The 23,911-nt window shown below is 40.2% G+C and overlaps 2 protein-coding genes across 2 annotated transcripts; one reads left to right on the top strand and one right to left on the bottom strand.

The window, feature by feature from the left end:
- Positions 1-6,494: 6,494 nt before the first annotated feature.
- On the top strand, positions 6,495-7,460 carry LOC123948069 (olfactory receptor 10T2-like). Its single transcript, XM_046014525.1, has one exon. The coding sequence runs from the start codon at positions 6,495-6,497 to the stop codon at positions 7,458-7,460; it is 966 nt and encodes a 321-aa protein (XP_045870481.1).
- Positions 7,461-16,170: 8,710 nt separating this feature from the next.
- LOC123950040 (olfactory receptor 502-like) lies at positions 16,171-17,115 on the bottom strand. Its single transcript, XM_046017895.1, is given in 1 exon segment — positions 16,171-17,115. A coding segment is annotated over 1 exon segment (945 nt).
- Positions 17,116-23,911: the final 6,796 nt, after the last annotated feature.

The raw sequence follows: 23,911 nt of genomic DNA, 5'->3' as shown, positions 1-23,911 counted from the left end.
TCGCTACTGTTCGTAAACCACTGTTTCCTCCTGCTGTTGGCTACGGGTCACCCCAGGGAGTAAGGACACGCACTCCCAGACAATTCCAGTCAGTTGTGCTCCTTTCAGTGGAGAGCAGTTTTCAAAAGAGCATGGCTGGGAGCGCCAGCAGTTAGCTCTCAGAGAAGCCGTTCACTGGCTTGGTGAGAGAGATCTAGGAAAGGCACAGAAGTGTCTGTCCAGCTTTAAGGTCCCGTTTTACTGTTATCTACAGCTCGTTAGACTGTTAGGTCACGTCTGTTAGCATTGAAGTTCTGGAACGTATTGGAGGATGTCCAAAGTAAGTGCCTCCCCTAATAGAATTCCTTCGTGAATGACTTTAATTTTCCTCTTGGGTTTTAACCTTAGACAAGCAAAGGTCTTCTTGGATAGGTGACATTTGTCCCGAACCTTGAAGAATGGTGAGAGTTTGAATAGGTAAGCTCAGGAAAAGGGATTTTCAGAAAGAATAGACTTCAGAATAAGGAAAGCGTAGCATTTAATTGGGAGACAGCGTACTGACTGGCTTGCCATAATTACTGAGGGTTACGACAGTAAACACTGGAGAGGAGTTGACAGTAAATAGTACAGTTGGTGGAGGCCACGCCCACTAGGAGCCTGTTGTGAATCTCCTGGACTGTCAGTGCAGTGACTAGGGATTTTCTTTTGCAGCAAGGTCCTCCCCAGCTGAGTGGCCTGGGGGAAAGAAATCACAGTGTCAATGCTGCATGTTCATTTTCTTCCTACTCACCTTCTTCTGAACATTTCCCTGGGCAGCAGCTTCTCAAGACCTGCCATTCCCTTGTCCTGTGTTTGGGGCAGAGGAGATCTGAGGGACTTGGCGCATTTTCAGAATTATAAAATAATGATATTTTACTTCCTGTAAAGTGACTTCCCCTGGGGGAGTATCTACATCCCAAGATATATTTTGTAACCAGTTGAGTTTCTGTCATTTTGATTGTCGAAGAAGAAGAAGTACAAATATCAATGGAAAGTCTGTACGGTAGGTCAAGATTTAAAAGCCTTTCTGAGAACATCATACTAGGTATTAGATCCACAGAGTGCAAGACTTCTGGTGTCTAAAGCAGTGGTCTCCAGATGATGGTCTCCAGTGGCGCAAGAACTCTCATTAAAATCTTCGTGGCACTGAGTGCCATCCTTAAGGAATAGAGAAGGCACAGACTTTTATGTGCTAGGAGACTCTAATGTCAAAGGGGACAATCACTTGAAAACTTATCCCTGAGTTAGGGGATACATGAACACATAGGAAGAACTGCAGAAAACCATACCTGAGTTGCAAGACTATACATTCTTCCTCCAGCTTACTACCTTACAATTTTTAAGGACTGGGAAGTGATCTTCCTTCCGTGGAAGGTAAGAATTTTAGACTTGATTTACTCCTTACAATGAACATTTTTCTAAAGTCTCTAATAATTACATATCCACGGTGTTAATAGCCTGTTAGAAGGTATTAAACTGTGGCCTCGGAGAAGCTGGAAATTAAGAATGTTGTCAACTCTACTCCTGGTAGAGATGGAATTCAAAAAACTCTGCAGGGAAGATTCAAAGTACTAAAAAAAAAGAATAGGATAGTAAACTCTGGGTAAAATCCAGGTTAATAAATAGGGTAAAGCTTGGGAAAAACAAACAGAAGGACTGAAAAAATGGACAGGCATCTTGCGTTACAGTACAGTCATTAGTCATTAGGAAGAATGGAGATAATGTCATATCACCATAATCGATCACTGCTGTACTAGAATATAATGAAAAAAAAAACCAGAATTTACCATCAACATACATGAAAAGAAAGTATCATGAAAGCCAAATATTTTCAGCCAAAAATGATAAGAAGTGTTGTGCAGAGTACAGACGCACTCACATCCTGGACATTTCTCAGAGAGGCTTGCAAAAAACTTGGAGTGAGGATGAGAAGAGATGGGCTGTTTTCATAAGGCTTCTCTAGCGATACTGGCATGCCCCTTAGCAGATGACCACGTATGTTGGTCAAATGTGATTCAATATTGCAGTAAATAGAGATCTCGTCTAGAGTTCACAAATGGTAGTTTCTTTCTCCTAGACTTTCGGCAACTACTTGTTAGAGTAATGAGAAATTTTTTGTTTGTTCACCTCTTGTAAATTAAAATAAGCAAGAATGTAGAAAGCATCTATACATGTATTCACACTACTAGGTGACATTATTATTTGAAAAAAGATTATTAGAGAATGTGTGCATGCAAGCTGTGGGGGGTAGGGACAGAGGAATAGAAAGAGGGAATCCTCAGACTCCCCACTGAGCATGGAGCTCAACATAGGGCTCGATCTCAGGACTCTGAAATCATGACCTGAACTGAAATCAAGAATTGAATGCTTAACCAACTGAGCCACTCAGGTGCCCCGCAACAGGTGACATTATTCTTAATATCTGTTTAATGAGCAACAAACCATCTTCAGTACCTGTCCAAACAAAATAAATACTAAATCAGTCAAGTAGTATATAGATGAGTACACTGAACGTAATAATCATGGAGGCTTTCCAGAGAACATACTGTTCCATTTTTCCCTCAGATTTTGAACTAATCTTGGTAAACCCTATGCATTCATGAGGCTTATGCTACAGGTTGGGGGACATAAAATTTTAAAATAAATCTCTGCCCTAATTTAGGAGTCAAGTTAAAACATTTTTTTATTTAAAATTTAAGACCTTCCTGTCATCACAATAAAATGGGATGTAAATCTAAAAGAAGAAATGACCAAGATAGGCAGGGAGGTCTGGGGAGGCTTTAGAGGGAAGAGACGTTGAATCATTTGTTCATGAGATCTACGGTTTCAGAGGGCATAGGAGGACAGGAAGAACCTTGTAAGTGATAGAAAACACATGTGCAAAGTAGAAGAGCCTTGAAGGACATATTATTTTTGGAAACAGTGGGATGTTCCCCATCTATTGACAGCGGGAAATGAGGCTGGACAGGTAAGACTGTGGATGCCATGCTAGGGCACTTTCAGTGAGAGAGGCTTGATGATCAACTAGCCTTTATTATCATCAAGCAAGTGGGTCTCCAGACTCTTTCTGCCTTGCTGTAAATATACTGTTTGTGCACACCAAGAGCTATATCACCCTCAGCAAACCAAGTAACTCACTAAGCGATAGTTTCCTCCCTATAAACATGGTTATAATAATAGCATTTATTTCTTAGGATAGCTGTGGGATGTAGGAGGTCATATAACTGACTCATGCAACGAAGAATAGAAGTTATTGGAATTCTCTGGTGTGTAAGCAAATGGGATCTAAAGGTCTACACTGAAGAGATGTAGCATGATTATAGATATGACATAGAAAAGATGGTGGTAGGGGGTGACTGGGTTGCTCAGTCAGTTAAGTGTCTGACTCTTGGTTTTGGCTCAGGTCATGATCTCAGGGTCCTTAGATCAAGCCCCACATTGGACTCTAAGCTCAATGGGAAATCTGCTTAAGATTCTCTCTCTTCCTCTTCCTCTACCCCTACCCCTGTGTGCGTGCTCACTCTCTCTCACATAGGGGTGCCTGGGTAGTTCAGTCGATTAAGCATCTGTGTTTGGCTCAGGTATTGAACTTGTGATCTTGGGATGGAGCCCTGTGTGGAGCTCCCTGCTCAGCAGAGAGCCTGCTTCCTCCTCCCCCTCTGCCTACCCCCACTCATGCTTTCACTCTTTTTCAAATAAATGAAATCTTAAAAAAGTAATGAAATGAATCTTTAGAAAAGACAAGCTGGTGGCACATGAAGGATAGAACTAGAAGGAGAAAAGGCAGGGTTGTTACAGAAACTCAAATGAGAGGTAGAAGAGAATGCAGGAGACTTTCTTTAGTTAGGATCCTAGAATCTAGAAAATGCAGGCAACAAGAGAGAAGGAGGAACCCAATTAATCTAAGCAAGGGCCTGAAAAATGAGTAGAAGTCTAATAGGAAATAAACTGATGCGGGGAAACAGAGGCAGGGGGAACACCATGTGAAAACGCACAGCAGCATGTGGATCAGGATATGTGCGGGAAAGGGAGGGTGCGGCTGCCTGGCTGGGTGTGTAGAAGGAGATAACAGAACTGAACCGGGAGCAGTATATAGGGACAAGTTGTGATGAGGACTGGACATCATGCTGAGGGATATTGGATTCCCTCCAATATACAGTGGATAGCTATCCACTATTTTTGACACTATCAGTGACTTAGCATATCCTGTGTTTAGGAATCTATCATCTGATGACGGGCTAGCGAATGAAATGAAAATGCGACAGATTTGTGACTAATGCACAACTACACACGTACCATATTCACCCTGTGGGAAAGGTCCAGGCCAATAGCAGGGGAAATAAAAGCAAAAACAAACAAAAAACCCAAAGATGAGGGCAAATAGACATCTGGAATTTTGGAAGTGACTTATTGGTAAAAAGATGAGGAAGGAGTCAAAATGGGTCTAATGGTGGCTCTCTGATGTGTAAAATGCAATCTGGAAATATAAGAGGAAACTCTGACATATGAGGGGAATATGGTCAGGTCTATAACGCATATCTTGCATTCAACACTTGCCGGAGACTCTGGCCATGGAAATGCGCCAGAGCATATTGGAGATTCATTTTTGGTAGTAGCAGAAATTAGAGAGTCCTACAAGGTAAGTGGTAGCTAAGAATGGAAAACATTTCCTTTAGAGGTGGATAGACAGGGAAACCTTCAGAGGAAAAGGAGCATGATACGGTCTCAAAGACAAGTCATATGGATCTAGGTTGAGGATTGAGCAGGTGGATGAGTTTGCCAGGTAGGATCTTTGTGTTGGCTGTGAGCTGTCCGCCATACTGTCCTCTCCCCTGATCTTCACCTGCTGATGCTGTATTGACATTCTAGTCTCTATGTAAGCATGCCACCTTCTCAGAGAGGGGCCTTCTCTGACTTCACAGACACAAGCAGTCATTCACTCTCCCATCACAGAGATCCTATGTGCCTGGTTCCATGTTTCCCATGTATAAAAATGTCTGGCACGTCATGTGCATTTAGTCAGTATGTACTGAATGAATTCATGGCTTGCATGGCCAGTTAACCCTTCTGTACCTTTTCATCTTTTTAGAAATCAGAATGACAATTCCACATAGACTTGTGAGGATTACACAAGACAGCTCTATCGAACCCCAGCACATTATAGGTATTAAGGGGATGTTGGTTATCTGGCCTGCCTCCTCTTGTATTCTTTTCCCAAACTACAATGCAAATAGAAAACAGTGACTCTTCAACCCTCAATGTATTTGTTTTCCTCTTGTCTTCTTTTATTTTTAATCTTTGTGATTCCTACAGAATAATTTCCAGTCGGGGTTTCTCTCTTTTTCTTGTACACTCTTTCAGTTTCCACTGCTTATTATTTACTATTTTTCTTTCCTTTCAGCTTTAACAGTGACTGAAATTAAAATTAAATTTATGTTGAGTGCCTTCCTATCACTTTTTTGTCCTCACCTCTTTCAAGAACAGATGCTGAATGGACAATCTAAATAGAAATACGATTTGCCAAACTGATCTGAAGAATTTGCGTTGATTCTGTTCAGATCTGCACTTCCAAGTAAACCACATAACGAGTATACCTGCTAGAAAATGTCCTGGATGTTTTGCTAAAAACTCAAAAGTTGACTAGAGCGTTATGACCAGAATATGACATTCTAGAATGAGGCAGTACCTTCAAAATCATTTTGACTTCAAACTAGACCATTATATTAGACATCATTATATTAGACATTGGAAAAAATTCCAATGAGAAATTCTTAAGAACTTGAAAATTATTGATATGTATCAAGAACCAATGACATTATATATCTCAAGCTCCAAATACTGCCATGGATAGGAACCTAGCAGAAGTTATATGTCGCATTCATTTTTATGGTCTAGTCATTCCTACAGTTATCACTTTTGGAGTTGCTTTGTGCGGAATCACTAATGAAAAAGAATTGCATTGACTTCCCTAAATTTTTTAAATGTCATATTCATTTTAAATAATTTAAATGATTAGCTTATATTGCTTATTTAATCTATAGTTTATTAAGCACTCCTAAGTACCAGGTTACCAGTAGATCTCAAAAAGCATTTGAAAATGTAGCATCACAAAATCCAGGGGCTGAAAACAAAACAATGTTATTTGTGTTTTTCTGCTTACATGTAGATCCTGACCAGAAGATAGATTAAGAGTGCATTTGTGAGTAGAATCCAAGAAGATATTTGGTCATTTATACAGATTCTCATACTAGCATCATTCTCATCATGCTGACTCTTCAACTTGACTTCAGTCAGGTGGATCCAAAACGCCCCTTTCTCAGGCTCTCCCATGAAAGGTTGCTTGAAACTTGAAACCAGTTCCCTTAACTAAAGTCTAGGTGACATCTGTGCTGTGGCAGCTCTTTACAATCATCTCAGAGTTTCAGCCTCAAGAAGCTCTGCGAGTTTGGAAGACAGTTGCTGCCTGCATCCGGAAGATGGGCAATCACACCACAGTGAGCACCTTCCTTCTGTGGGGGTTTTCCAGTTTCCCAGACCTGCAGGGTCCCCTCTTTGCGATGATCTTCTTCTCTCATATGACCATCCTAGCTGCAAATGTGTCCATAATGGTGGCCATCAAACTCAGTCACAACCTTCACACCCCCATGTACTTTTTCCTCTGTGCCCTATCCTTTTCAGAAACCTGTACCACCATGGCAGTCATCCCTCGCATGTTAGAGGACTTGCTGTCTGACAGCAAGACCATTTCTCTTCCTGAGTGTGCCACGCAGATGTTTTTCTTCTTTGGCTTAGCCGCAAATAACTGCTTCATCATGGCTGCCATGTCCTATGACCGCTATACTGCCATTCACAACCCACTGCACTACCCCATCTTGATGACCCATAAGATCTGCTTTCGGTTCATCATGGCCTCCTGGATGCTTGGGTTTCTGGTTTCTCTATGCATCGTCATCATTGTATTCAACTTGTCTTTCTGTGACTCCAACATCATCGAGCACTTCTTCTGTGACATCTCACCTGTGGTCTGCCTTGCGTGTGACTACACCTCCCATCAGGAAATGGCGATTTTTGTGCTCTCTGCCTTTGTGTTGGCTGGCAGCTTTGTCTTCATCATGATGTCCTACATCTTCATTGTGTCCACAGTTGTGAAGATGCCCTCTGCCCAGAGGAGGTATAAGGCCTTCTCCACTTGCTCCTCTCACCTCACCGTGGTGTGCATACACTATGGATTTGCTGGTTTTGTCTATCTGAGGCCCAAGGACAGGGACTCGTTCCGTGAGGACATGCTGATGGCTGTCACATATACAGTGCTGACACCTCTGCTTAACCCCATCGTGTACAGTCTCAGAAACAAAGAAATGCAGACGGCCCTAAGGAAGGTATTAGGCAAGTCAAATAGGCTCATCCCTCAGATGGTGAATAAAAGAACATCAGACACTTAAAAAGCGCTGATAAATTAAAGTGGGAAAAGTGGAGTATTTCCAATGAAATCATCACTTTGTGTACAAAGCATTTAAAGTATTAACTGTTTACCTGATATATTCTGACATCACCATTTTTCCAGAACAAAGAGTGTATAGTTTTAAAATGTGTGTAAATATATGTGTGTGTGGTATACACGTACATACATATGAGCATGCTCAAAGAATCCAAACATGTTTTCCAACACAGTATTTTCATGATAGGTGTCTGGTGTTCTTTCTTTTTTTTTTTAAGATTTTATTTATTTGACAGACAGAGATCACAAGTAGGCAGAGAGGCAGGCAGAGAGAGAGGAGGAAGCAGGCTCCCCGCGGAGCAGAGAGCCTGATGCAGAGCAGAGAGCCTGATGCGGGGCTCGATCCCAGGACCCTGAGATCATGACCTGAGCCGAAGGCAGCGGCTTAATCCACTGAGCCACCCAGGCGCCCCTCTGGTGTTCTTTCTAAGAGCTTCCTGACTAGCCCTATATCTTGAATATTTTCTCCTACTTTTTTCTAAAGGTTTATAGTTTATAATTGTACCCTTTACATCTAGGTCCATGTTTTATTTTGTGTTAATCCTATGGAAGGTGTGAGGTGCTTTATGCTGAGGTGCTTCTGCCCTCCATGGGTGTCCCATTGCTCGGTGCCGTTTGTTGAAGGGCCGTCCTTCTTTCACTGGATTGCCTTTGTACCTTCTTCAGAGAAATCAGTTGGGCACACTTGTGTAGATCTTTCTCTGGCTTCTCTAGGCAGCCTCTGTGGTTTGTGTGTCTAATCTTCCACCAGTACCACCCTGTCCTGATACTACAGTGAGTAATAAGCCTTCATATCATGTAAAGTGACACTTCCCACCTTACTCTTGTCTCTCAAAATGATTTCTCATATTCTAGGACCTTTCCTTTTTAGTAATGTAAGCATTTAGTGCTGTAAATTTCCCTCTCGGCACTGCATTACCTGAATCTCACATGTTTTGATATCTTGCGTTTTATTTTCACCTGTTGTATGTATAAATACTGAAGTCCCAGGTCTTTTTTTTTTTTATCATTTAGTTTCTGTTTAGAGAACTTCCTTTAGCAATTACTTAAGGTAGCTCTGTTAAGAGTAAATTCTCAGCTTTCTTTCATCTGAAATGTCTTCTTTACTCCATTTCTGAAGGCTACATTCTGCCAGTCATAGATTTACATTTGACTTGTCTTTGCTTTTGGTACAGACAGTCCCTCACTTATGATTTTTTTTTAAGATTTTATTTATTTATTTGACAGAGACAATGAGAGAGGGAACACAAGCAGAGGGAGTGGGAGAGGGAGAAGCAGGCTTCCCACTGAGCAAGGAGCCTGATCCCAGGCCCCTGGGATTATGACCTGAGCCCAAGGCAGATGCTTAATGACTAAGCCACCCAGGCGCCCCCACTTATGATGGTTTTGACTTGTGATTTTTTGACTTTACAATGGTGTGACAGCAATATGCATTTATTGAAACCATACTTCAGATTTTGAATTTGGATCTCTTCCCATCACTCAAGATGCTGGGCAGCAGCATGGAGCCATAACTCCCCGTCAGCCACGCAACCAGGACAGCTAATAACTGATGCACACACAACTGTTCTGTATGTACACAACCATTCTGCTTTTCACTTTCAGTACAGTATTCAGTAAGTTACCTGAGATAGTCAACACTTTACTATAAGATGATTTTGCTTCAGATGGTTTGTCCAGCTGTAGGCTCATGTTAGTTTTCTGAACGCGTCTAAGGAAGTTCTGTAGGTTGGGTGGATGAGCTGTTGAGCTGTAGCTGCAGGCCGCATGTCAGCGTGTGTGTTCAGATTCCTGTTGAGCGCTATGGACACAACTCTAGCAGAATGCTCCCTGCAGATGGCTGAGATGGAAGTCCAGCTGCCCACTCTGCCCTGATGGCTTAGTGATAATGTCACCCTGGCTACATGCCTTTTTGCCTCCAAATAAGCTCAGCTCCTTGTTGGGCTCCACTGCCACTAGGGAAGGGGCAGTAGAGAGCTGGTTCACCCTGCCCTGTCCTTGCAGGGCGTGGGTGAAAGCTCAGCTTGGTGGGTGCTTTCCTAAGTAGGGTTAGAGGCAGGGGGAGCTGAGTACCATTAGCCCCACCTCATACTCCCTCATTAAGTCTCATGCTGCCAGGTGACGGTGGAGTCTCATTTCCCTGCTGGATCCGACTGACATCACCTGGGCAAGGGAATCAGAGAGTGGGTGGGTGAACATAAACAACCTGCTTGGCCCCACTGAAACCTAGGGGTGGGTGGCAGGTATGATTTTCCGTAGGTATTTGTCTGGAGTAAGGTGGGTATGGCCAAAAGCATTTCTGTTCTGTTGAGGCCACTCTTTTCCAGTTCTTCGGCTCGGAGAAACTGGATTTTCTTAGAGTTCTTTTTGTCTGTGTCTCTCGGGGGTTCTTGATGGGCCCTGTCCAGGATATAGGGAAACCCAGGGACTCACTGCTGTGTTGTTACTCAGGTCCCAAAGTCCCTAGGAGACTGCCTTCTTCTATGTTTAGAATCTTCCTGTGCTTAATTATTTCATCTATCTATCTGGATTTCTAATCTATTTTTTATCTATTTTTATCTATCTATCTATCTGGATTTTTTGTGTTTGGCGTGTGTGTGTGTGTGTGTGTGTGTGTGTGTGTGTGTTTAAAACAAGAGGGGAGGACCTGAGAGGAATGGAACTACTTCATCATCAGTGCGACCAGAAATCTATGCTTTCAAAAATTTAGAGATATTTTTCTACATTCTAATTTATTTTGTGCAAGATATTTGGTCATTAGACCAAGCTAGCCTGATATATCCAACAGAGAAATTTCTACCCTGAACTCTGAACAGTAAGTATTGAATGGAAAGGAATGTGTCCAGGACAGACAAAATTCTCTAGTGGTGAAGCTGTCTCCCAAGACCCCCTCAGTCCAGCCTATCAGAGAGTCTATGCCTTAAAAGAGGGCAAAATAGGAGCGCCTGGGTGGCTCAGTGGGTTAAGCCTCTGCCTTCAGCTCAGGTCATGATCTCAGGGTCCTGGGATCGAGCCCCGCATAGGGCTCTCTGCTCAGCAGGGAGCCTGTTTCCTCCTCTCTGTCTCTCTCTCTGCCTGCCTCTCTGCCTACTTACGATCCATGAAATAAATAAATAAAATCTAAAAAAAAAAAAAACCCCTTATTAAAAAAAAGAGGGCAAAATATTAAGAAGATATTTGGGACCTTGAACTTTCACTTATGTGCCTCAGTCACATCCTCTATAAAATATAGTTAAAGGGAATAAAAACATCATAATGTTATTCTGAGGATTAATTGGGTTAATATGTGTAAATCCCTGAGAACAGTACCTGGAATGCGTTAAACACTGTCGCGGTGTTAGCTCCTATCCCTCACACTGGTAGTACTGGTAGTAGTCCTCTCACTAACATTTGATTTCTAGATCTTCTAACGCTCCAGCCAGGCAAATACATGAGGGAGACATTATTCAGCAGAAGGTGATTACAGTACTTTTACTAAATGAGGCTGGGATCCTAGTTGCCGATCTGTGAACCAGTGTGGAGTCAGCGGCGGAGCTGTGCTGAGCATCAGTTTGTATAAAAGCCTATCACAACTGGAGCAGGTTCTCACCGGAACACTCGGTCACTTGAGTCAGGCTGAAGCATTCAGCAGATCAGTGACCAGGATTCTATGGCGGCAGACAGTGGTTCATACCAGAGCAAAAATTCATTCAGTCATCCATTCCCTTATTCATTTTTCATTCATTCATTTCAAATATGCATTTATGCTTATTGTGTGTCCATTAGATGCATGGGGAAAGAGCAAAGACAAAGTGGTAGCTATGGAAAGCTTTTAGCACTGTGGAGAAAACAAATATTAAGTCTATAAGTGCGCTGAATGTTTTGAAGAAAACAGAGTTCTATAGGTGTACTTAATTGGTTCTAGAGCCTCAAGAAGGCTTCCCAGATAGGAAACAACACTCGGGTTGGTATCTATAACATAAAATATTAGCTTATGATTAGCATAAGATATAAGATGTTAGCAAGGTAAGGGGGTAATGAGTTCAGGGAGAGGCACTCTCATTGCATGTGAGAGGGTCCTGAGGCAGCAAAGACTATGGACATGTTTAAGGATTTAAAAGAAGAAGTTATTTGGAGACCAACGGAAGACAGGCAAAAGATAGAAATAGAGCAAGGGCTGTATACAGGACTCTGAGTCATTTTAAGAATTGCTCTCTTTTGGAATGATACCAAACATTTAAGGAAAAATTAATAATTGTTCTACTCAAACTATTCAAAATATAGAAGAAGGAAAGTTCTAAATTCATTCCATGAGGACAGTATCACCCTGATCTCAAAACCAAAGATACCACAAAAAAGGAGAACTACAGGCCAATATCTCTGATGAAAATGATGCAATAATCCTCAACAAAATACTAGCAAACAGAATCCAACAATACATTAAAAAAGTCATTCACCACAATTAAGTGGGATTTATTCCCAGGATGCAAGGGCAGTTCAATATTTGCATATTAATCCACATGATACATCACATCAGTAAGAGAAAGTATAAAAACCATATCTCAATATAATAAAATATCTCAGTATCATAAAAACCATATCTGAATAGATGCAGAAAAAGCATTTGACAAAGTACAGCGTCCATTCATGATAAAAGTAGGTTTAGAGGGATCATACCTCAATATAATAAACACCATATATGAAAAACCCACACCAAATATCATACTCAGTGGGGAAAAAATGACAGCTTTCCTCCTAAGATCAGGAACAAGGCAAGGATGTCCACTCTCACTACTTTTATTCAACATAGTACTGGAAGTCCTACCCACAGCAATTAGACAACAAAAAGAAATAAAAGGCATCCAAATTAGTAAGGAGGGTAAAACTTTCACTATTTGCAGGTGACATGATACTACATATGAAAACTCTAAAGAATATACCCAAAAAAAAGAAAGAAAAAGAAAAAACCCACTAGAACTGATAAATGAATTCAGTGAAATCATAGGATACAAAATAAATGTGCAGAAATCCATTGCATTTCTATACGCTAATAATGAAGCAGCAGAAAGAGAAGTGAAAACAATTCCACTTATAATTGCACCAAAAATAAGATACCCAGGAATAAAAATAAAATGGAAAAAAAAAAGATACCCAGGAATAAACTTAACCAAACAGTTCAGAGATCCATACTCTGAATACTATAAAACACTGATGAAAGAAATTGAAGACAACACAAAGAAATGGGAAGATGTTCCATGCTCATGGATTAGATGAACAAATGTTTAAATATCTATACTTACACTACCAAAGCAATCTCTATGAAAATAACAACAGCATTTTTCACAGAACTAGAACAAAAAATTCCTAAAATTTATATGGAACCATGAAAGACTCCAAATAAAAAAAGAAATCTTGAAAAAGAAAAGCAAAGCTGGAGCTTCACAATTCCAGGCTTCAAGGTATATTACAAAAATTGTAGTAATCGTATAAGTACCGCGCGCTAACCAATTGCGCCACTGGAGCTTCAAAAAAAATTGTAGTAATCGAAACAGTATAGACACATAGGTCAATTGAACAGAACAGAAAACACAGAAATAAACCCACAATTATGGAGTCAGTTAATCCTCAACACAGCAGGAAAGAAGATCCAGTGGGAAAAAGACAGTCTCTTCAACAATGGTGCTGGGAAAAACAGGACAGCTACATGCAAAAGAATGAAACTAGACCACTCTCTTACACCATACACAAAAATAAATTCAAAATGGATTAAAGACCTAAATATGAGACCTGAAACCATAAAAATCTTAGAAGAGAGCACAGAAAATAATTTCTCTGACCTCAGCCATAGCTATATTTTTCTGGATGTCTCTTCAGACAAGGCAAACAAAAGCAAAAATGAACCATTGGGACTACATCAAAAGAAAAAGCCTCTGCACAGCAAAGAAAAAATCAACAAAACTAAAAGACAACCTACTGAATGAGAGAAGATATTTGCAAATGACATACCTGATAAAGGGTTAGTTTCCAAAACACAAAGAACTTATAAAACAACACCCAGAAATTAAATAATCCAATTAAAAAGTGGACAGAAGACATGAACAGACATTTCTCCAAAGAAGACATCCAGATGGCCAACAGCCATATTAAAAGATGCTCAACATCACTCATCATGAGGGAAATGCAAGTCAAAACTACAATGAGATATCACCTCACACCTGTCAGAATGACTAAAATAAAAAAAAACACAAGAAACAACAAGCATTGGTGAGGATGTGGAGAAAAAGGAACCCTCGTGCACTGTTGGTGGGCAGGCACACTGATGTGACCACTGTAGAAAACATACAGGCATTCCTCAATAGCTAAAAATAGAACTACCCTATGATCCAGTAATTGCACTACTAAGTATTGACCCCCAAAATACAAATGCACTAATTCAAAAGGATGCATGCACCCCTATGTTTAAAGCAGTATTATTTATAATAGCCAAATTATGGAAGCAGCTCAAGTGTCCAACAATACATGAATGGGTAAACAAGAAATGTATATATTCCAACATGCGTATATATGTTGGAATATTACTCAGCCATAAAAAGAATGAAATCTTGCCATTTGCAATAACATGAATGGAGCTAGAGAATATAATGCTAAGTGAAATAAATCAATGGAGAAAGATAACTATCATATGATCTCACTCATAGGTGGAATTTAAGAAATAAAACAAAGGAGCAAAGGAAAAAAGAGAGACAAAGCAAGAAACAGACTCTTAGTTCTAGAGAACAACCTGATGGTTACCAGAAGGGAGGTGGTTGGAGGGCTGGGTGAAATAGGTGATGGGGAGTACGGAGGGCACTTGTGATAGGCACAGTGTGGTGCATGGAATTGTTGAGTCACTGTATTATCCACTTGAAACTAATATAGCACTGTATTTTAACTATACTGGAGTTAAAATTAAGTAAATAAAATTTGCCTTTTTTCTAAACTCTTTGGGAGATATTAATGAAAGAAGAAATCTATTTAGATTTACGGTCATGGTTGTTGTATAGAGAATGAATTGGAAGAGTAAAAGAGGGTAGAGGAAAGCTGGTTAGGGTTGTATTAGGATTCTCCAGAGATACAGAACCAGTAAAGAAATGTATATATGAATATATAAATACATAAACAGATTTTAAGGAAGTGGCTTACATAATTGTTGCAGTTGGCAATTTCAAAATCCACAGTGCAGTCCAGCAGACTGAAAATTCCATAAGAGTTGATGTTGTAGTCTTGAGTTCAAAGACATTATCCTTCTTTTTCAGAGGACCTCAGTTTTTTCCCTTCAGGCTTTCAAGTGATTGAACAAGCACTCCCTACATTATGGAGAGTAATGTACTTTACTCAAAGCCCAACAATTAAATGTTAGTCACATCTAAAAATACCTTCACAGCCAAGACTGTTGTTTGACCAAACAACTGATCACCATAGCCTAGTCAACACATAGAATGAACTATCACAGGAGTCCTCTAGCAAAATAAATGTATGAGGTGGCAGTTTGAAATACAAGTGTTGACAATGAAAATGAACAGAAGTAGGAAGTAAATTTTAGACTCTGAATGTATGACATTTTGTGACTGGATGCAGGACTGTGAAGGGGGAAGAGAAATCAATTTCTCTCAGGGTTCAGAATCCATAAACTGAATGAGGGGCTTCTTGCTGGGATAGAGAATATTGGAGGGAGGAATTTGGGGTAGGAAATGATACCTCTGTTTGAGATGATCTGTCCTTGAATTTCATTAGACAAAAGCACTTTGGTTTAAAACATTAAAGAGAGGACTTGGGAAGAGAAATAAGTGTGGTAGTCAGTACATAAAGATAAGTTAAGCTTCATGGAGGAAACACAATCCAGTCCCCCCTAACTTCCTTCACAGGATGTGAGTCTTCCCATGAACAAGTCACTCTAAGAGTTGTTTGTTCCCTCAGTCCCTGAGGAGTTCAGGAGTCATGCTCGCTCCCACAGAGAAGTCATCTATTTGACCTGATGGAAGCATTCACAGGTTAGGGACATCCTGTCCTGTTCTTTTATGAGGTCCCCTACAACGAGGTTGAAACCAGGGGTGGGGAACACATGCCAACATTTCTGGGTCCACAGAATCCATTCCCAGCAGATAACTTTACTGCAAAAAATGTTTCCAATAGTTTTACTGTCTGGTTCCACTTGATCATTTCCCCTCAAAATGTATTCAGTCATAATAATTATGCTCATTTTAGGTTAACTTCTGTTGAAATGGACTTAGTCTTAAAGATATGGAGGTACAATAACCTTAACTAATGCAGAGAACTGCTTTTGAAAAAATAAGAAGAAAAGTTACGAAGGATTTTCAGTTGATTAGGTATGTTTTCATGTGAACCTATTTGTGTTCGTAATTTAAATTAATTTTGTTGAAGGTAACTTACTATAAGCCTGATTTACAAATTGGTATCAGAAAATCCACCCCCCCCCCACTTTAAAACCTCCATGCTGGCTGACATACGGACTGACATATTTAGACCACATATATATAATTTTTAGACATACTTAGACCACATAAATATAATTTTTATTATTATATTTATGGTATTTTATCAAATACTATAAAATAATAGAATACATTTTATTATTATATTTATGGTATTTTATCAAATACTATATAAAAGCTTCACTAAGAAAATATTTTTCTGGTGAGCTCCCTCTTCAGCGCCCCCTTTATCTCACTATTCCTGAGGCTGTAGATGAGGGGGTTCAACATGGGGACCACTATCAGGTAGAACACAGACACCACCTTGTTCTAGTCAGTTGAGTAGAAGGACTTGGGCATCACATAGATGAATGTGATGGTCCCATAGAACAGAGTGACTGCTGTGAGGTGGGACGTGCAAGTAGAGAAGGCCTTGCGGCGTCCCTCAGTGGAGCGCATCTTCAGGATTGTGACGAGAATACAGATGTAGGAAACCGCTATGACACACACAGTGACCACGATGATGGAGCCAGCCGTAAATGAGGGGACAACGGCGGGGATACTGCTATCAGAACAGGAGAGCTTAACTAAAGGAGCAAAATCACAGAAAAAATGGTTGACTTGATTTGGTCCACAGAAGAGTAAGAGTGAGAAGCAAATAGTAAAAGAGGAAGCATTGAGAAAACTACCTATGTAAGTCACAGCGAGTAGGCGAACACAAACTTGTGTGCACATTTTGGTTGAATAAAGCAGCGGGTTGCAGATTGCCATGAAGCGATCATATGCCATGGCAGCCAGCAGGAAGCACTCACTTGACCCAAAGAAAACAACTGAGCCCAGCTGGATGGCACATCCAAGATAGGAGATGGTATTTCTCTCCACCAGGAAGTTTACAAGCATGTTGGGTGTGACAGCAGAAGAATAGCCTATGTCAGCCAAGGCCAAGTGGCTCAGAAAAAAATACATAGGGTGGTGAAGCTGCGAGGAGATCCTGATCAGAATGATTGTGCTAAGGTTACCAGATATGGTCACCAGGTAGAGGCAGAGGATGGTCAGGAAGAGGATGACTTGAAGGACAGGGTCATCGGTTAGGCCCAGTAAAATGAACCCTGTCACTGCAGTGTGGTTCCCACCCTCCAAGGAATCCATGAGACAACGGAGCAGCTCCCCAAATGAACCTGTGGTGAAAACATTATGGGAGTTATAAATTTGATGGCTTCATTTTCATTAATACACAAAGATGTTATTATAAACAAGCAAATATTTAAACTAAGTTTGGACTTTTTTTTTTTTTTTAAAGATTTTATTTATTTATTTGACAGAGAGAAATCACAAGTAGGCAGAGAGGTAGGCAGAGAGAGTGAGAAGGAAGCAGGCTCCCTGCCAAGCAGAGAGCCCGATGCGGGACTCGATCCCAGGATCCCGAGACCATGACCTGAGCCGAAAGCAGCAGCTTAAACCACTGAGCCACCCAGGCGCCCCAGGACTTTTTTTTTTACTTTAAAAAATTTATGTATTTTATATAAAGTTTTAGAGTAAAAATATAAGTGTTTATGTATATAGTATTCTGTATTTTAAGAATTGTTTTCAGCACAAACAAGGAAACCTTCAAATAATATTCCCCTTTCTCTTTATATTATTCATAAAATGTATTTAAAGTAGCTTTAAAACTAAAGGTTAAAAACATAAGACTTACTTACATAAAGAACAAAAGGAATGGTAAGCTTAACAGAAAGGATAAAAATGTGTATAATAGCATATATTTAAACATTTTAATGGAGTCTTGAGTAACAGCTAACATTATTGAAGGCTTACTAAGTGGAAGGCACAAGGTTAAGAATTTTGTATATACATTTCTTTAATTTCTATGAACTAATATTAAGCATTTTTATGTGACTTATAGATGAAGAAACTGACCTTAGAAATATTAAGTAATTTATCTAAGTTTACATAACACATGGTAGAATCAAGATATGAATCCCAGACAATTTGAATCTAGTTCATTCCTTTGGTCACTATGCTGTAAACAAAATTAAATAATACTTAAGATGAAGCAGAGTCTCTTGGAAATGGGTGGATAATGAATTAACCTTTCTACTTGAGGATAGCTAACATATAAAAAAAGGTACTAGTTAATCATAAGGTTTACAAAATCTGTAAAACAATACCATTTCTTAAAAAGGAGAAATACAATTTTCTTGATAGGACAAAGAAGAAATAAAAAGGAATTTCAAATTAAGGTTATAAATGAAAAGTCACCTATTGTAAATTTATTATGTACATGTAATATTTACAATTAAAATATTGTCTTACGAAGTAGATTGATGTCAATCTACTAGGCGAAACATGATTAATATCTAGGACATAATTAAACTACATTTATTCAAACAAAATCATTTTCTAACGTAGCAATGCTTTCTCATTGGAGAATTCTAGAATAAAATAATTTTGTTTTGACATGGTGTACAGCTGAATGAACTTCCTGCCTGAGAAATTAAGAAGTTTACCCATGTCCACCCAGCGAGTGGCCAGATGGAATCTCATCTCCATGTTTTCTGGCTTTATATTCTAGACTTTGTCCATGGAATCTGCTTGTCTGTCGTTAAAGCATTCAGAACCATAAGGAAGACTTTCCACAAGATATTTACTAACAGCAAGTCCCCGAAGCCTCTCAAGGCTAGTGTATTTATTAGCATTATTGCTGAGTTCCAGGTTTAGATGGTGTAAGACCATGTATGTTTCTGTTCCTAGGAGTGGGTAAATGATGAATCCTGGTACCTGAAACTATGCCTGTTTATATGCACTAAATAGACCATGGGTTAATTCAGCTCAGGTACCTTGTTAGCTACTGCTGGGTTACATCTGCTCTGTTTCTTCACTATGACTTGAGAGTACAGATACAACTTTTGAGAATCATATGAAGTCACAGAAGCCAAAATCCTACCTCTTGAAATAAGAGTTTATTCATCCTAGAGCAAGAAATTCAGTCATGATTATTTGGCAGCCGTGTGATCTTATATTATTGTTTGTCTTTGGGAATAAATCTCTGAAGATTCTAGAGATTGTAATGTGAACTTAAAAGCACCAGGGATCATTATCACATTCTTCAGTAAATACCGAGCAGTTCCCTTCACACAGACACAACTAAACTTTAAGGGTTCTGTCAATTCTCAAGTGATCTCTTTATTTTTTCTTTTTATCTAGGTATTGGTGCCCTTTCGTTTGATAATTATTGAGAGTGTAGTATAATCAATTATGGCTAAATATTGGCTCTAAGTGTACTTTGATATTTCAGGTTAAGGAATGCTAAAAATATAACTTGAGCTCCATTCATTCAGAATGTATTCATTTTCTGAGTATTTTATAATGATATAGGTAAGGCACTCCATTAGATACCTGGGGTAATGGGGAGGGGGAGAATGTCATGTAAAGCTGAATTTTAAATAACATAATTTTTAAACATGTATACATTCTTTTCTAGCAAAAAGTTTTAAATGAGTATATTTAAAACTGTGTATACATAGGGAACTATAAAGTAAAAATATGTTTGGGATGACTTTCTGATCAAACTTAGCCTGCATGCCTCGAAGGTATGACTACTAGCTAGGGGCTTATCTGACTAGAAGGATGATGGTAGAAACAGCTGTCTTCACCCTGAACACTCAATCTAATTCTCTTGCTAAACCAAATTGTAGAAAGTCCTATCTTACTTTCCTGATGCACCCCTGATGGATTTTCCAGTAATAATACTAGCCAACCTTCACTCAGACTTGACTCCTTACTAAGCACTGTGCTTGATTTTTTACTTACATTTTCTCTTTTAATCCTGATAATAATTTGGTGAACTAAGTATTTCCATTATTTTAACTTTACCAGGAAAGAACTAAGGCTTAGATTAAGCTACTTGTGTAGCTTAATGTGCTCAAATGGTGAAACTAAATCCTGGTTCAAAATTCAGGTCGGACTACGTGCTAGAAGGTGTGCTCTTAAACTGGAACTGCCATCCAGTCAACTTCAAGACTTGAGTGACTCCGTAATGACCACTGGTTCCAGCCAGTCCTTGATTCAGTTTTCTCTCTCCCGTTAACACTGCCTAATTCCCTAAAATTGGTGGGACCTATGGTCAGGCCCTGAGTGATGGAGTTTTTAGAATGTTGGTGAGGTTGGTGGGGTCTGAAGCCAACAGCCAAGAAAGAGTTTTTGAGACATACCGCAAAATGATGGTTTTATTAAAGCTTGGGTACAGGACCCCTGGGCAGAAAACACTGCTGCCCTGGATTGTGAGGAGCAACTGATTATACACTTTGGGGTCCAGGGAAGTAAAGGTAAGGGAAGTTCCAAAAGGACTTTCATATGCTATAGAAGACTCAGAGGATACTGGAAGCCTTGCTATTGTCCAACTATGATGGTTTTCCCTTCTAGCAAGGTGTTAACATTAAGACAGTTGGGAACTTCCTGTTTGTCAATGGGTTGCAGGTGATAAGGACATTTATTTTATCTACATTTCCTCTGCCTTTATTTCCCACATCACTGAGCACCAGGCCAGTAATTTCTGGTCCTGTTGATGTGGTTTAGGAATATAGGTGAGGTTCAGTGGGATGGGGTCCAGAGCCAATGACCAAGAAAGTGTCCTTGAGACGTCTTTGGTGCAAAAAGGTGGGGTTTTTTGGTGTTTTGCTTTGTTTTGTTTTTTAATGGTTTGTAACTTGTTTAATTTTTTTACAGTATTTTTTAATTGTGTTATGTTAGTCACCATAAAATACATCATTAGTTTTTGATGTAGTGTTCCATGATTCATTTTTTGTGTATAACAATCAGTGTTCCATGCAATATGTGCCCTCCTTAATACCCACCACCAGGCTCACCCATTCCCCTACTCACTTCCCCCCTTCCCTCTAAAACCCTCAGTTTGTTTCTCAGAGTCCACAGTGTCTCATGGTTTGTCTCCCCCTCCGATTTCCCCCAATTCAGTTCTCTTAATGTCCTCCATGTTATTCCTTATGCTCTACAAGTAAATGAACGGATATGATAATTGACTCTCACTGCTTGACTTATTTCACTCAGCATAATCTCCTCCAGTCCTATCCATGTTGATACAAAAGTTGGATTTTCATCCTTTCTGTTGGCTGAGTAATATTCCCTTGTATATGTGGACCGCATCTTTAACCATTTGTCTGTTGAAGGGCATCTTGGTTCTTTCCACAGTTAGGTGATTGTGGCCATTGCTGCTATGAACATTGGGGTACAGATGGCCCTTCTTTTCACTACATCTGTATCTTTGTGGTAAATACCCAATAGTGCAATTGCAGGGTCACAGGGTAGCTCTATTTTTAACTTTTTGAGGAATCTCCACACTGTTTTCCATACTGGCTGCACCAACTTGCATTCCCACCCACATTGTAAGAGGGTTCCCCTTTCTATATAGTCTCTCCAACATTTGTGGTTTCTTGCCTTGTTAATCTTTGCCATTCTAACTGGTGTAAGGTGGTATCTCAATGTGGGTTTGATTTTAATTTCTCTGATGGTTAATGATGATGAAAGTGGTTTTATTGAAGCACGGGAATGGGACCCATGGACAGAAGGAGCTGCTGCCCCGGGGTTGTGATGGATAGCTGATTATGTACTTGGGAGTTAGGGGAGGTAAGGAAAGGGGAGGTCTCAAAAGGATTTTCATTTGTTAAAGACTCGCAGGATACTGGAGGTTTTGCCATTGTCCAGTTAAGGTTGCTTTTCCCTCTAGCAAGACGTTAACATGAAGACAGCTGGGAGCTTCCTGGAGGAATATCACGTGTGTCCCACCCACAAGGTGGGGGTGGGAGGGTTTGCAGGGTGGCAGCTTGTGCTTTGTCCTTAGCTAACCTTCTGCCACCTCATCACTGTGTTCATCAGTAACCAGCTCTCGGTGATTTTACCTCCTAAGTTCCTATCAAATGTATCCACTTCTTTGCATCTCAGTGATGTGGAAAACAAGGCAGAAGAAAAAACTTTAAATTTCCTTCCTACCTACAGCCCCCTGACAAGTCCTTGGAATAGGTAGCGTGACATTCCTCCAAGAACTCAGCTGCCTCAGTGTTAATACTTTGCTAAGGGCAAAAGACAATCTTCACCCAAATCCCAAGATCCGTAAATCTATTTTAACATATAAAAATTCCTTTAGAAATTTCCTTTATCTCTAAGCCCCCCAAGATACGTGTTGGCAATCATCTCCCCAGCCTGTGGCCCACCGATATACATCTGAAGGGTCTCACTGATGGGGTTTGGGAATATAGGTGAGCTTGGGTGGGGTGAGATCCAGAGCCAAAGACCAAGAAAGAATTCTTGGGACATCTTTGGTGCAAAATGGTGGTCTTATTAAAGCACAGGGACAGGACCCAGTGGGCAGAAAGAGCTGCTGCACTGCGGTCTGGAGGAGTGGCTGATTATTACTCAGGAGTTGGGGAGGTGAGAACAAAGGAAGTGTCCAGAAGGACTGTCATATGCTAAAGAAGACTCAGGATACTGGAGGCCTGGATATTGTCAAGCCAAGGCTGCTTTTCCCTCTAATGCACTAAGATGAAGACAGTTGGGAGCTTCCTGGAGTAGTGTTACATTCCTCCTATCACAGTCCTTGTCAGTAGGCTACAGGTTCAAAAGAAATTCAATTTTATTTACATTTTCTTCTGCCTCAGCCTCCCTTGATTTCATGGAGGGGAGGGTGATTTTAGGTCTCCAGGAAACTGAGTTTGGGTCTTTGAAAGTTAGGCTATTGGTAAGAAAGCTTTTTTTTTTTAATTTTTTTTTAAATTTTATTTTTTTTAAATTTGTTTATTTACAGCATAACAGTGTTCATTGTTTTGGCATCACACCCAGTGCTCCATGCAGTACGTGCCCTCCCTATTACCCACCACCTGGTTCCTCAACCTCCCACCCCCACCCCCGCCCCTTCAAAACCCTCTGGTTGTTTTTCAGAGTCCATAGTCTCTCATGGTTCATCTCCCCTTCCAGTTTCCCTCAACTCCCTCTCCTCTCCATATCCCCATGTCCTCCATGTTATTTGTTATGCTCCACAAATAAGTGAGACCATATGATACTTGACTCTCTCTGCTTGACTTATTTCACTCAGCATAATCTCTTCCAGTCCCGTCCATGTTGCTACAAAAGTTGGGTATTAGTCCTTTCTGATGGAGGCATAATACTCCATTGTGTATATGGACCACATCTTCCTTATCCATTCATCCGTTGAAGGGCATCTTGGTTCTTTCCACAGTTTGGTGACCGTAGCCATTGCTGCAATAAACATTGGGGTACAGATGGCCCTTCTTTTCACTACATCTGTATCTTTGGGGTAAATACCCAGCAGTGCAATTGCAGGGTCATAGGGAAGCTCTATTCTTAATTTCTTGAGGAATCTCCACACTGTTCTCCAAAGTGGCTGCACTAACTTGCATTCCCACCAACAGTGTAAGAGGGTTCCCCTTTCTCCACATGCTCTCCAACACACGTTGTTTCCTGTCTTGCTAATTTTGGCCATTCTAACTGGTGTCAGGTGGTATCTCAATGTGGTTTTAATTTGAATATCCCTGATGGCTAGTGATGATGAACATTTTTTCATGTATCTGATAGCCATTTGTATGTCTTCGTTGGAGAAGTATCTGTTCATATCTTCTGCCCATTTTTTGATATGATTATCTGTTTTGTGTGTGTTGAGTTTGAGAAGTTCTTTATAGATCCTGGATATCAACCTTTTGTCTGTACTGTCATTTGCAAATATCTTCTCCCATTCCATGGATTGCCTCTTTGTTTTGTTGACTGTTTCCTTTGCTGTGCAGATGCTTTTGATCTTGATGAAGTCCCAAAACAGCCTTCCCGTTGAGATCAGGAACACGACAAGGATGTCCACTCTCACCACTCCTGTTCAACATAGTATTATAAGTTCTAGCAATGGCAATCAGACAACAAAGAGAAA

This window comes from Meles meles, chromosome 8 (genome assembly GCF_922984935.1).
Source record: "Meles meles chromosome 8, mMelMel3.1 paternal haplotype, whole genome shotgun sequence".
Taxonomy (NCBI): domain Eukaryota; kingdom Metazoa; phylum Chordata; class Mammalia; order Carnivora; family Mustelidae; genus Meles; species Meles meles.
This window is presented reverse-complemented; position numbering and strand designations above follow the sequence as displayed.